This window comes from Camelus dromedarius, chromosome 2, assembly GCF_036321535.1.
Source record: "Camelus dromedarius isolate mCamDro1 chromosome 2, mCamDro1.pat, whole genome shotgun sequence".
Lineage (NCBI taxonomy): Eukaryota > Metazoa > Chordata > Mammalia > Artiodactyla > Camelidae > Camelus > Camelus dromedarius.
This window is the reverse complement of record NC_087437.1, coordinates 6,191,028-6,206,710: the sequence shown is the minus strand read 5'-3', so window position 1 is coordinate 6,206,710 and position 15,683 is coordinate 6,191,028. Positions and strand designations below refer to the sequence as shown.

Below are 15,683 nucleotides of genomic sequence, written 5' to 3'. Positions count from 1 at the left end.
ATCTGAGAAGATTGCATATTCTATTGTTGTCTGCTGGAGTGTTGTGTGTATGTCTGTTAGGTCTAGTTGGTTTACAGTCTTGTTCAAGTCCTCTGTTTCCTTACTGATCTTCTGTCTAGATGTTCTGGCAACTTTTATGGTAGAACCTTCTATCTCTCCCTTCAGTTCTGTTGATATTTGCTTCATATATTTTCATGTTCTGTTGTTTGCTACATATATGTTTGTAATCATTGTATCTTCTTCATGGATTGACTTTTATCAATATATAAGGTCCTTCTTTGTCAAAAAAAAAGTTTTTGACTTCAAGTCTGTTTTGTCTAATATTGGTATAGCCACAGTATCTCTTTATTGGTTTATTTTTATATGAAATATCTTTTCCATATTTTTACTTTGGTTCTTAAGTGAGTCTCTTGTAGACGGCATATAGTTGCATCATGGGTTTTTTTAAATCCTTTTTTGCTAATCTCTGTCTTTTATTTGGAAACTTTAATCCAGTTACATTTAAAGTAACTTCTGATAAGAAAGAACTTATTTCTGCCATTTTGCTATTGTTTTCTGTATCTTTTAGACCCTATTTCTTCTCATTTCCTCCATTAGTGTTTTTTCATTGGCTTGTTTGTTTTTGTAGTGACCATTTGGGTTCCCTTCTCATTCCTACTGTGTAATTTTTTTTAGGTATGTTCTTTGTGGTTATCATAGAGATTACATGTAAATTCTAAATTGTTAACAATCTACTTCAAGTTGATAACCAAACTTAATTCTGTAGAAGAGATCTGCTTTCATACTGCTCTGTCCTTTTCCCTTTTTATGTTGTATCATAAATTACATTTTTATACATTGTTGCTCAGTAGTAGCGATTTATAATTTTTTTCTGTTTATTTTTTATATCCTGTAGGAATCAAAGTGTGACATTACAAAGCTTAAATACATAATAGTGGCTTTACACGTGCTCACATATTTGCCTTTAGCAGAGAGCTTTACTTCTTCCCACAGCTTGGAGTTACTGTCTACTGTTCTTTCCTTTCAATCTGAAAGACTGCTGTTAACTTTCCTTTAAAAGCATTTCTCGTCTCATTTTTTGTGTTTCTAGGAATGCCCTAACTTCTCACTAATTTTCAAAGGAGTATTTTGATAGAGATAAGATTGCTGGTTGATTGCCTTTTTTTAAAAAGCGCTTTAATATGTATGTATCATCCTGCTCTTTTGGCCTGCATATTATCTGATGAGGAATCTGCTTTTAATCTACTGAGGGTTACTTAATTATTGTCACTGTTGTGACAAAGTACTTCTTTATTGCTTCTTTTAGGACTGTCTCTTTGTTTTCGTTTTTGAACAGTTTGCTTATAATGGTTGTAAGTCTCTGAGTTAATCCTACCTAAAGTTAAATTAACTTCTTGGGTTTGTAAATTTTTTTTTCTTTCATCAAATTTGGGAAGTTTTCAGCCATTATTTCTTCAGATTTTCTTTCTGCTTCTTTCCTATCTTTCAGACTCTCATAATACATATGTTAATGTGCTTGATGGTGTCACACAGGTCTCTTAGGCTCTTTTCACTTTTCTTCATTTTTTCCCCCTCTTTTTGCTCCTCAGACTTTATAATTTCAATTGTCCTGTGTTCAGGTTTGTTATTTCTGTCTTCTGCCTGCTCACACCTGTTGTTGAACTTCTCTAGTGAATTTTTCAGTTCAGTGATTGAATATTTCAGCTCCAGAAATTCTATTTCCTCTTTAATTTCTACCTCTTTATTGATAGTCTCATTCTGTTAATTTATTCTCTGCATGATTTGTTTCCTTTTTTGGTCCATGTTTTTGTTTTTCCTTTTTGAACATCCTTAAGACAGTTGTTTAAAAATATTTGTCTAGTAAATCCAGTTTTTATATTTCTCAAGGATAGTTTCTGTCAATTTATTTTTGTTTCTTTGATGAGCTGCTGAGCCATGCTTCCTGTTTCTCTGTATGTTTCATGATATTGTTTTGTTGACAACTTGATATTGGAATATTATGATTTGGTAACTGTAGAAATCAGATTATCCCCTTCTCTAGGGTTTGCTGTTTTTTATATTCTTGAAGACTGTTTCAGTCAATTTGTTTATTTTCCTGAAATTTTTTTTTATTTTTGCAAATACTTACTCTTTGACATATGTAGTCACTGAAGTCTTTATTTCTTAAATTGTGTTCATCTAGGATTTTGACAGAGATTTTTGAATGCCAGTTGCTAAAAGACCAACAAAACCCAGAACCTCTCCTTGTCTTTGCAGATTGGCTCTGTGCTGCAGCAGCCTTCCTCATGTAGCCAGGCTTGCACTTGCCCTTGTGGTCAGCTTCAGGTGGAAACTTTTCGTCTTCTCCGTTTCTGTATCACGGTGCATCTTGCTCTGGGCGTGTGCATGGCCTTTTACATTCCCCTGTATACGTGGGTGCTTTTGAATGTGCTGATTTCTCAAAGAAACTCTCACTAGCTTTTTCTCCCAGGCCGTAGGCGGTCTGTTTTATGTTTCAGTTGTAACCTTTTGCCCCAGGCATCTGCTGGCTCTCAGATTGACTTGCAGTGTGTTCAAGAGCAATGTCCACCTTTTTTTTTTTTTCCTTTCTTCCTTTTTTTTTTTTCTTTCTTCCTTTTTTTTCCTTTCTTCTTTTTTTTTTCTTTCTTCTTTTTTTTTTTCTTTCTTTCTTCCTTTTTTTTTTTTAAGTTAGATGAAAAAGAAACAAATGTCTTATATCAGTTCTTCAGGTAGCTCCTAAAAAGTTAGAACTGATTTACACAATACTGTGCACGTACAGTCCGCTTTGCCCCCTCTGGAACCAGGTACTGTTCTCCCCCTCTGGGAACTCGCTTCCTTCTTCAGGACGGCTGACGCTCTGGCTAGGGAGAGGGCAGAGCAAGCAAGTCAAAGCCCCACAGAGCTTTCAGGTTGCCTTTTTCTTGGTTCATTTGGTTTTTGTAAATCTTTGACTATTTTCCAGAGCTATTAGATAGTTGGTTCTGACAGTAACTTCTTGTTTTTCTGTATTTCTGTGGGAGGATAAGAATTTGGAGTTGTATATTCTGCCACTCTGCTGATGTCACTCTGCTTTCTTTTTAAGAAGAATTCTGTTGATAATTTAACGGAATTAATAAGTATTATCTTCCTAAATTAAAATTGTACACTTGAAATGTTATTTATTTAAAATTGCTCCTATGTATTTGTTTTACATCTGAGTTTCATTATCTAAGTTAATAACTTGAAAATATTATTTAGAGAACTAAATATGGCCTTTAAATCATTAGAATATAGATAAATTAACAATAATTAAGAGAACACGAAAAATTATTAAGTAAACAAATTTCTTGTGTGTACTTGAGCACTGGCTCTTAGACCTAATAGGTGGTCCTAGATTTTTAGCATAAATAATTAGCCCAGGGAGACTGTTGTTTACGTGATTCCTGAAATGAGGTAATAAATATCCTTTGTGGCTACTGTCTTCATAGACAATGCTGAGTTACTCACTGTGCTTTGCTTTAACTGTATCAACACATGAATGTACTTAATTGATAGCTTTTTTTGCATCCTTCACTTTGAGTGGGATTTTAAATTTATCTAAAACATTTCAGTAGTAATCCTCATTCATTTAAAGACACAAAAGGTTTTAGGTGTTCACACTATTCATTTATGCCATATTATCCTGTCACAGCTAAAATATGGCTACCTATAGCTTTGTTTTCAACTTAGTTTGAACCAAATATTTCTCCCTCTTACTATTAAATATTCATCACACACACTTGATGACATTTCTCTAAATTCAGAGATCAACCTTTTTTTTATTATGTAGTACTTTTCAGAATTCATACCTAGTATGATATGATACTTTTAAACTTGATTTATTTATGTGTAAAGTGAAGGCACAGTTAAGTAGGTGTGTTTAATTATAGCATTATTCTAGCTGTTTTTAACCTAACCTAGTTTAAAATCTTGTTCTCCCTTCATGAAGCAGATGTTTGTGCATGAAAAGCACTATAGAAATCTATTGTAAACCTTCATTTAGCATGATTTCAACATGCACAGATAGATACTGTAAATGCCCTTAGCTAGACATGACTGCAGTAAACACCGAAAAGGAGTCCAAATTTAATTTATCCTATTTTTGAAATTTAAGTCACCATTATACATATTAGTGGCTTAGTAAGTTAGGTACATGTATTTGGGGAAATACTAATGGAAAATACTATGCTCTTTGTATCTTCATTAAAAACAATATAGCTATGAGCATATTTTTTTCAAACCAGCCAACTTACTTTAATTGTGAATGTTATGAACTTATTTTACAAAGTTACTTACCAACTAATGAGAAATGAATGTGTTATGTAAATTTCAGACTGTAGCAGTTAAAAGTAATTGATGAACTGTCCCTATAAATATATATGTTATACAATGTTATGCATATACATAGTGACATATAAAATTTGTATTATATATTGTATATAATTTATGTATGTATTTTAAATTACTCAATAAATATATCCAGTTTATTTTATTGATTAGTTTACGTTAAGTATCAACTACCTTTAAAATCACAATTGTCTTTTTAAAATTTAGTCTATTGTTAAATTACTTTTCAACCAAGTGAAAGACTGTTGTCTTAAAACATTTTTAAGTATTTGTGCTGTTTGATCATTTAAAGGTCTTTGTGTGAAATTAATAATGTGTGTGTGTGTGGTTGTGAGAAAGAGAGATTTGAAAATAACCTATGCATCCTTGTTACAGTTACAGTTGACAACTTGGTTCAGTAATCAGAACAGCAACTAAACACATCATATTAAACTCTCTTGCACCCTCTGTTGTTATTTTGGGGGAATACCACACACACCTTTCCATGACTATATTAGACTAACTAAAATCTCTGATAAAATTAATACTTAGTTTATTATACTTACCTCCAGATTAGATTGATAGTAAAGTAGCATTTGTTTTTAATTCTTAGTTATTTTTTCTCATGATACAGATATGTTTTTTATTGCATAACAGCTTAAATGAAAAATGAGACCTTGTGTTTGTCTTTGATTTTTCCTAGATACCAATTTTAAGCCCCTCCAAGTATTTCACACACAAAAATGAAAATCTATACAGGACATAGCACCCTGTGTATACAGTTTTCTAGAATTACAAATTCTGTCTGTTCTTTTGAAAACCTTTCAATTGTCAGATAGTTTCCTTCCAAAATAAGAGTCTGGGATCATCCATACTAAAATTAAGAATTTATAACTGTAAGGAACAGATGTTTTCATAAACATTTGCTATAATTAATTTCAACTAGAGGATTGAAGGAACAAAGCAGTTTTTCCCACTTCAAAACTTTATTACCTTTTCCCCGTATAGCAAACTCTGAAATCTTCTCTCTAATATCGTTTAGAGAAACAGTTGTATTCCTTATTCGGTATGTTTTTGAGAAAGTAAAACTGCTTTTTTTCCTTATTACCATCTTTGAAGGTTACATTCAACGTGATATATTCATTTCCAAACAGGTATAAAATGAAGAAAACCTTTGTAATATATTTTGATGGCAAAACCTAGTTGTTTAAAAAACTGGAAGTGTCTTAATTTTGAAATATTTTACAGTTGATATGATAAATATCAGCAGAGGGCAAGAGATACTCTGTTGGTGAGAGGTGAGATTTTTGTATATTTAAGTAATCATAATCTTTAGTTTTAAGGAGAAGGAAAGCTCGTATTTTAAACCTATGATATAGTACTTATTCTATGCTGATTATGGAACGTTTCACAGGAAACGTCTGCAAGCTGTTAAATAACATGTGTTGTAGGAAATTTTCACTTAGCAAGGCAGAGACTATTTTTCCTGAAATCTTTTTCATTTCTTTATGATAATACCATTAATTTTTTAAAAAGGAAAATGAAATATGTTGTTTGAGTTATCTTATGGTACCCATGTTTTCCAAGAATTAACAAAATATATTCAACGAGGTTGATCTTAAACATTTAAGTGTTTTGGATTATTTTCTTCTATAGAATTTGGCAACATTTTCCAATACTGTAATCCATTTTAGGGTTTTTGTTTAATGAAAAAAAAACACCTTAAAGTATATTTTGAAGAAAGAGTAGACTTAAAAGTTAGTTAAGTGGGTTCAGACCAGTTCTCCTTCTTCTAAACACTTGTGTGCAGCTGCAAAGATTTTGAAGAGAGCCGACATTCTTGACTAATCTGTCAACTATAAAATGTGCAAAGAAAAATAGGTAACTGTCATTAAAATTACATTTTAGCTTTCAATAACCCTTTAATGAGCAGCATAATCATATAAGTATGGTACCTTAAATGCTATATTCAATAATTAAAAATAATTTCATCTCTAAACTGAAAGCTGTGTAATTGCTATTTGACTTAACAAGACCACTGTGATGATCTCCAGTGGTACCTTAGAATGTTCAGAATGGATTAAAAGTATAAGTTAAAATTGGATAAATCATTAAATTATTAGGCTTTAAATATCACAAAAGTGAATATAACCTGATGTTTGAAAGTTACATAACAGGAATTAGTATAAAATGTAATCAGATTCTGGTCTGTTTAATTTGTTTCTGAGAATAAATGATGTGTTTAGTAGTAGTAGACTATGGTTTCATAAAAAGTACACTTTGAAGTACATATTTTAAAATTTAAGCTAAAATTAAATTTCCTTCAATAAGAATATTTTGTGTCATTGGTAAACATTTTTTTAACTTCTTTAGCAAATGTATTTTTATTCTGTGATCTTTAAACTGATAGGTAGAATTTGTTCTCAATCTAATTTTTTGAATAGGCTCAAGTGCAAATGTTTTTTCCCTAAAAGTTTGATATTACTGCATGAGGAAGAAATACCTTTTGATGTTGAGTTTTTTTGGTTTTTTTTTTTCAATTTTTTTAAATTTCTGAACTTTTGCCCACAGTTAAAACATAAAAGTTTGGGGAAGATTTTGAAGGTGTATTAAAAGCTCGCTGGAAGGCACTGTTGATCACCCCCTCTCCAGGCAGCTCTCTGTTCTCCCTGTCTGCTGGCCAAGTTCCTAGAGCGTGGAGGGCCGGGCCGGGAAAACATTCCAGGTCTGCTCTCTGCCTGCTCCAGCAGTGGACAGGATGGGTGACTTGGTCGCTGATAAAAGTTGCGCTCTGTTTGTAAACATTAGTGTATGATTAAATGGTTTATAAATTTTGGTTTTGTCTGCGATTCAGAAGAAGAAAATGGCTGTACTATATACTTCATTTGTTCCTGTTAGCAGTTACTGTGGTGTAGTGCTGTCCAAGTTGGAGTGGTGGTGGTAGCCTATATTTTAGCATCAAAATGAATTTTTTGCTTAAAGGTTCTGATTACAAAAGATATTTGGGGGAGGGGTAAAGGGTAAGTGGTATATGTTTTTGGACTCAGTGTACTGCATGGACCTGTCACAGTAACTTTTCAACTGAAATACGCAGTTTCATAATCTCCATTATTTCAGTGTTTCTAAATTTTTTTTCCAGGAGATTCAAATAAAAATGGAAGAAGAGCAAGTTCTACTTTAGATTCTGATGGGACTTTTAATTCCTATAGGTAGGTGATGAATGCATAGATACATAATATTACAAGATAATGTACAAGATACCTAATCTTAGAGGATTCTGATCTCAGACTAGTGAGGACCTGTAATCTGTGCTTTAAAAATACGACAAATGCAAAGAATATTGTGTTACGCAGTTGTTCTGCAAGCTTATTGAGTAGGGGGAAATATAACAATTCTTAGTTCTTGAGTAAATGGACTCACTGTAAATATCTGTTGTTATCCTATAGCAAGATAATTGGAATGAATGCACATGTAGTATTAAGCTTCATCATAATGCATTTTTGTTTTTGTTTTTCCGTATCTCTCTTATGGTACTAAAGGCTTCCTTTGTTTGCCTAAGTTTCCTGATAATACAGAGTATCTGCTTATGAGCATCTGAGAGAGTCTGAAGTGTAATCCATGCTTATGTTAAGGGCTGTTTGTTAATATCCTGTTTGACTCCTCAGCAAACAGGGCAGTTACATCTCAATTAGCAATTTTTAAAAAGGATACACTCATTAAGAAAACATGCATCTTATCTAGTCATTTGTTAATATTCTCTATGTAACTTGAATTTGCTTGAGTAAACGTTTCTGGATTTTGTATCTTCTTAACAGGGAAACCTTGGAAGTGGAAATATTAAAGTACTTCCAGTAGTATTTGAAATCCACCTGCTGAACCAAAGTGATATAAGAACTGGATTGTTTTCTTTTAGGGAGAATAAAGTACAGATTCAGTAATAACACCTTTTGGTGTTGTAGGTAGCAGTGCAGATTCTTGAAGAAATCCTTTGATGGAGTACGTTGTCCTTATGGTTAATAAGTTCTGATACTTGCATATTGATGCTGTAAAATATATGCAGGAACCACTCTTCACTTGGAAACATTTGAATATTAAGCTGTAATTCCTTCTTTTGTATCATAAATATGGAATTTGTGCTTAGATTCTTTATATTCTTGACTGTACATTCTATATACATGATTGGAACTACATCATTTGTTCCTTCAGCTCCCAGGCAAGCTTCTAACATCTACAGTAGGGCCTTATACACACGAAGCACTTAACAAGAATGCAGTCATTGTGAAAGTTTTTACAATTTGTTTATGAATTCCAGAAATGAGATGGTAATTGAGATGCTTGACATCTTTATTTTATGCCATTTGGGGTCTTTAGAAATAATCAGTCATTCAAGAGTCACGGGTGCTACAAGAGGCTACGTTCCCGTGGTGTTGTAGAAGGGCATTACCGCGGCAGCGAGGCTCGTGTGCTGTCGTCATGTTTTCTGCACCCGTCCTACCTGCTAAGGGTTAGAGTGCTCTGGAGCCCTCTCTTAGTGCGGAAGTGCAGGAGAAAGCTTGGAATTTCACATACTAAGTAATAGGTGGAATCCTCTATCTGAACATGTTGATCCCAACAACAACAAAAGGTGAATTTAAGAGATATTTAAATAAATGCTCATGTTTGGCATGTAACTGAGGAATGCTAATGTGATAATATGTGAAATGCATGGTGGAAATAGCATTAGATATAAATACAATTTTAAAAAATCCCAAGACAAAAGGAAAATAAAGGTGTATTTCAAAGGAAGGAAAATCCTCATGTATATATAAATTTTGTTGGTAAATTATATTTCACAATTACATTGTAGTTTAGCTAATGATAACAAATAATGGATATAATATAAAGTTAAGAGAAATGTGTCAGTGTGAAGGCACAGTATTATCTTGTAGTTTGTTTTGTTCTTGAGTAGTTTGAAGATTAAAGTATCTTAGTATTATTGAATGATAATTGTACTTTGAAGCAAACTCCTAATACAACTTTGCACAATAAATACTAATGTTGTTAACTAATATAGTTTTAATCAATGCCTGTCAGTGTTGTAATGTTAAGATATTACTATATTGTTGTAATTAAAAAGGCAAGATAAAAAGCTCAGGTAGTACAGTATATAAAAATGAGCTTTTAATAGTTGGCAGGCCAATGCTGTTATTAAATAGTATTATAGTATTTAAGGTGTGAAATGAATATTTTTCTACTCAGTAGGCAATAGCTCTTACAATATAATGAGCTTACTTGTGAATCTGACACTTGGGTTAAATGCAGAATTCATAGCAGCACAGCTCTAGGGCATATTTTCATATAAGGTCAACCAATAAAAGCCAGGAATAGTTGCAGAATCACACTAAAATGGCCACAAGAAGTGTCAGTGAAATTCAGTTTTGAAAATGAAAATTTGTTCTGTTACTATCATAGCTCTTTTAAATCAACTAGAAATAGGTTATTAGAAAAATATGAATGTTCCAACCCTCAAATATCCTTTAGCCTAACAGATCTACGTTTGTACTGTTTAGACCGCCTCGGAAATCCTGACCTTTCTCCACAGACAGTTCTGGCTGTCGGCCGGGCACTAACACACTCAGGCTGGTCTGCTTGTGTCTGCGATAGTGACTGGCTTTACTCTGTCATCTGTAAAGTGGACATCGTAGTGTCCGACCTGCTTCCTTGTCACAGCTGTTGTAAAGACTGATAGAATTGTATAAAATGAAGCCTTTTGAAAATCTGAATGCAAAACCATGCGTTTTTATTGGTAGTTCTTTGTGTTCCCCTCATGGAAATCAGCAATTTTTTGCCTCCATCTTTGTGTGCACCCTGGTACAGGCCGAGGCTTTATTAACTTTTGAATCCAGTCTTGAACTGGTCCCCTAAATCTGTATTCTTCCCATTATTTGCTTACATTATTGTGGTCTCAGATGTCAGTTTTAAGAGGACAGTCTCTGCTTTCTGTTGTTTCTGGTTTTGTTTGGTAATAATATCTAAACATAGTGAGTTGGTGCATGTCTGACCCCAGAGACTTTGGACAAGTCTTAGTTTCCTCACCTCAAGCGTGAGGGCGATAAATCACACTTGCTTCAAGGAGTTAATGGGATAATGCCATGTGGCAAATGCCCAGTAAGTATGAGCTGCTTTTGTCTTCCAGTCAATGCCATCATCACCGTCATCACCGTTCATCTTCTGACACGTAGAATTTGTTTTACACTGTGCTAGTAGAGACACCAAAAGGAAGACTTAAACACAAAATGTCTTACAGGAAAATAACTGTTGTCTGTTAGCAGAGAGGGGGCTGAGACAAGCGCCACGCGAGGCTTGGAGCTCTCAGCCTCTGCTGTTGTGTTCCAGGCTCCCCGTGTAACAGACGCACACACCCAGTAGAGAGAGAAGGGAGATGTGTTAGTACTGGTGTAAGTTCAGAGGAGGGTTTTTGGAATTTTGGCAAATTCTGAAATTTACAATCGATGGACCCTAACTATAGCTTTATGTGCCTCACGCTCACAGACTTGTTGTTCATAGTCTAGGAGGTTTTACTTCGGGTTTGTGGTTTTGCTTCATTGATTCAGATAGAGCCCAGCTGCATTTAACTCCTAAGGCACCAGTGTGGTCATTCCGTGATGCCTGGGTGATAGCCTAGATTTTGTTGTGGAAGTTTTTGTTAAAATTTGATTATTTATCTCCCAACTCATTTGCAGATGTTGCATTAAAGTGGAAAGATTATAAAAACTGAGAAGATATTACTGGTTTATGCAGTCTACCTTGTGCATTTTAAAGACCCATGTTAATGTTTTCTGTTAGATGAAATGAGCTTTCTCTGTGTCTTATTTAACCATGAAAACTGAGAGACTGGTGCTGAGTGTGAAAGAAGGAGTTGCCGACGCACAGCTGGCAGTGGACGTTTAACTTAGGGACTGCAGCACCTGGCCCTTTGGTGGAGGGACTGCTCCCTCTCCCCCCTCCCCTCCCCAAGGGCAGCTGACCTTCTCCTCTCCAAAGAGGCGAGCCCCTTGCCAGCACATATGACTACAGACTATTACATTAATCTGTTTAGCTGTAGTACCAGCTGCTTGCATGTTTTTAATTATCTTATTAGATGGGATAACAGTGACCTATGAAATAAATTGAAGGTGAACATTTTTAAACTTTCCCTTTTTTACCCTCTGTTTCTAAATATCTTTATTGATCCAATTATGATATTCTGCAAAAGTTCATTTGGAAGTCTGTATGGTTTTTGAGTCAATGTAATGCTTTTTAAAGCAAAATGTTATAATTACCAATACAGAAAATAACTTCGTTTTTGCCTCATTTTTGATAAGATTTAGGTTGTGTTTATGTAGCCACAAATTCATGTTCAAATCTGTTGGTTTAATAGGTAAGAGAAAACTCTGACCAGTTATTGGCATTCACTGGGAAACTCACAATAGTGCTTAAATTTCAGACATCTTAGCACTGTATAAATGGCATAGGGTAGAATATAAATCATTGTAGATTATTTTTAAATAAATTTGTATATTTAACTCTGATTTTCTAGATTCTGTATATACAGTGGTAAATCACCTAGCTGACCCTAATTATTTTTACAATTTAATTTCACACAGTACCATTTCTGAGTGTATTTTCCAAGCTGTGCCATTAGGAAAAGTGTACTGTCTTCTGGATTTTTGACAACTGGATAATTTTCAAGTAGTACTTGAAATTAAATGTTGACTTCAAGAGACAGTTCAAAATAATAATGACCAGTGGTTGTTCAAAGTCTTAACCCTTAAACCAAAATTGTGATAATTTAGTCAGAAACCCTGATGTTGAATTTAAAAACATAGGTAGTTGGATGCAAAAAAGGATTGTAAAATACTTACATGTGTCGTTTGAATTAGGAAATCCTCTAAGTGGCATAATGGGGTGATTTGAGCCTTGAAAATGTTTTAGTCCTAAATGCTCACAAACTATACATTATTTTTTTTAATTAAGTTATATTCATACTTTTTGGTTTCTTAGTTTTTTTCCTCTAAAGAAAGACCAAATTACATAATTCAAAAGAACTTTTGTTGAAGTAGTAAGGGGAGCTTTCCCCTTCATATATTTTATTTTCTCTTTAAGGAAAGAAAATAAAAAGCCACTTTGGCTCCAAAGTACTGGTGATAAAATTTCTTGATGTTGATCAGAGCTCCCAAAGTTGCCTCCCTTTTTCAATACGGTATGTTCTATAGCCCACAGAGTCAAAGGATGTTGAAGTTAGTAAAAAGATTTTAAGAATTCTCAGGGGGGAAGGTATAGCTCAGGTGGTAGAATGCAGGCTTAGCATGCATGAGGTCCTGGGTTCAATCCCCAGTATCTCCATTAAAGAAAAAATAATAATATTAGTAAATAACCTAATTACCTCCCCCTGCAATCAATCAGTCAATCAATGTTGTTGGTTTACCTTTTTGAATTTAAAAGTTGTCATTTCCTGAATAAGAAAAAATACATTAATTTGAACTTTCTTAAGTCATTGAGGAAATTTAAAAAATTAGGCTTCAGGTTTTATCACAAAGCTGTTATATATCCTATTTACATGTAATGAATAATTTGGGAGAATGTGGGAAATAACTTTACATCGTTTACATTTATGTTTAGTGTAATACCTTTTCCTTCCCCCATTTGCATGTAAGAGTGTCCTCTGTCTCTTGAAATAACAATGAAGCAGTGGCTCAGAATATTAGAGATAATAGGGCAAAAGCATATTTTGGATTTAAAATTTAGAAATCTGGGTTCTGGTTATACTTTTAGAATGATATACATTTGTTAATCTGTTATTTTTAAGAATATGGAATCATAGAATCAATTTAATTGCTGAACGTTATACTGTGTTAATTTGTTCCAGCTGCTATAACAAAATACCAGAGACGGGGTGGCTTATAAACAACAGAAATTTACTTCTCACAGTTCTAGAGGCTGGGAGGTTCCAGGTGAGGATGCTGGCGGATTTGGTGTATGATGGAGCCCACTTCCTGGTTCCTAGATGGAGTCTTTTAACCGTGTTCTCCCATGGCTGAGGGGCACGCGAGCTCTCTGGAGTCCTCTTCCGTAAGAGCATTGATCCCATTCATTAGGGCTCAGCCCTGGTGACCTAATCACCTCCCAAAGGCTGCACTCCCAAACACTATCACACTGGATGCCAGGATTCAAAATATGAATTTGGGGGCCACGTTCAGTCCACAGCACTTACTACAGGAAAGAGAGACCAGCCTGCGTTCCGTGTCCTGCTCCTTCTCCACCCACTCATCCTAGGTTCCTATGGCCTGGCCATTTTAATTATTTTTCCAGGACATAGCTTAGTAAATAGATGAAAAAGGAGGACCTAGAATTAGGGTTTCTTTGCTGATTCTTAGAATAATGCTTTCCTCAGTTGGATGTGTTGCCTGTATTTTGTTGAGAACCTATGTAATTTTATGACACCAACTCTTTAAGTTCTTAAGAATAAATACATGATTTAGGGAAACAGTTTGGGAAAAGCACACAGAGAGAAATAAGACAGACTAAAGTTTACGTGTTAGCTCCACCACTTACTGACTGTGTGACCTTAGGTAAAGTGATTAACCTCCCCAAGTCCTGGTTAGCTCAGTTGTAAAACCGGAGTTTTACCAGCTCCTGTGTCACAGACTTGTAGGGCGCACACCTACAAATGTGCGGAGCCCCGGCGCAGTCACCTAACACATAGGAGGGAGCAAATCCTAGTTTTTTTCTTTCTCTCTTTTCTAACATTTCCTTTGAGTTTTAAATGATTTTTTCACCTAACAAAGTTGTCCTTTGTCTCAGAAAAGTATTTTAAAAATTCTGTACACTTCTAAAGTGGCAATAAGTGAGTATTTAGGGAGCAGATGTACAGTTATCTATAAAAGGTCAGCTCTACAGTCGTACAGTTATCTGTAGATTATAGATTTCTATTCAGCCCCACCAACTGATCATCAGATTTTCTTAGTTCTTGTTTTCACATTTGCCCAAGTAGCACCACAACTTTTATAGTTAAATGATAATTTCAGAGAGCACAAAATGTGTAACTTTTGTATTTTCTGGACACCAGAATCAGAATATTACTTTTTCTTCTTACCTCCATAATGGAGCCACATTTGAGAGAAGGAAAAAAAATCACATTTGAATGATAAATATATCTTCTTGAAGTAGCTTTATTATTTTTATGGTCCTAGAACTGGTCAGTAGCTACGTTTCTCTGTAATGTATAACCTGTCTGAACTAATTATTAATCACTTCAGGCTCTGGAAATACACAACCTTTTGTTTAAATAATTAACGGGTTTGCTTGCATTTATATCCACAAATTAACATAACCCAGACTGACCAGAGCACACATGTTACAGTGTGAGTTCTTTTCCTTCACAAGCCCCTTCAAGCCCTTTTTATTATCTGTAGACAGGCTTTGGGGAAAATTTTTTTCCTATTTGTTTATTTACAAAGTCAGCTGCAAGCTTCAGTCAACCAAGGCTGTGTAAATGTTTATCTTTGAAAAGACAGGCATACATTTGAAATGGGAGGATAAAGCTGCCATGAGTCAGTTGGCAGGAGAGACCCTTCCCCTGGAAGAACGTCTGTCTGCCCTGGTGCTCCTGGTGGACAACCCCGGCAGCCCCTCTGTCACTATGTGACGTGTGTCAGCAGGCGGCACTTTGTAGGGATGGCACTGAAGTAGATTTAATTAAATAGTTGGTCAGTAATATTGAAGTGTGTTACTGGATCTATACTTTGAGAAAATAATGCATAGAATTAGAGTTTAAAAGTGGAAAGTTATAAATCTCTTGAAACATTTTACAAATAGCATGCTTATTTATCGACTTATAGATCTCCTTTATATTTATGTAGTTAGCGTGTGTAATGCTTAATTTCTGGTTTATGATTTGATGGACAATTTGTTGTCTCAAAGATATAGTTGAAGAGTGGAATTTTCATAGAATATTTTAAGAAAAATGGATTTTCAATATTTGTCTGTTTCCTGTATCAGATTGCCTTGCCTTTTGAGGGAAGGGGCAGTGATTAGTAATCCTATTTTTTCATTTATTACTAATCCAGAGCTTTCACAAGTACCTTCCTGACATTTGTTTTTATATATGCATATATATATATGTGTGTACACATATGTATGTATAATACATATGTATTATATTATATGTGTTATGTGTTATATATGTATTATATATATATGACAATTTATTGTTGTTTAAGAGAGCTAACCTATCTTCGGTCACCTGCAGATCTCTACTGTACACCCATTACTGGCAGCCAGCGTGCCAGACCCAAAGCCAGACAAATCACACACCCTGC

At 34.4% G+C, this 15,683-nt stretch overlaps 1 protein-coding gene across 7 annotated transcripts in view; it reads left to right on the top strand.

The window, feature by feature from the left end:
- TBC1D5 (TBC1 domain family member 5) overlaps positions 1–15,683 on the top strand; it is a 498,316-nt gene that overhangs the window by 243,653 nt on the left and 238,980 nt on the right. For all 7 annotated transcript variants that reach the window (XM_064490964.1, XM_064490965.1, XM_031470042.2 and 4 more), the window contains one exon: positions 7,484–7,553. In XM_064490964.1, the coding sequence (XP_064347034.1) occupies positions 7,484–7,553 (70 nt within the window). The remainder of the gene's footprint in view (positions 1–7,483; positions 7,554–15,683) is intronic.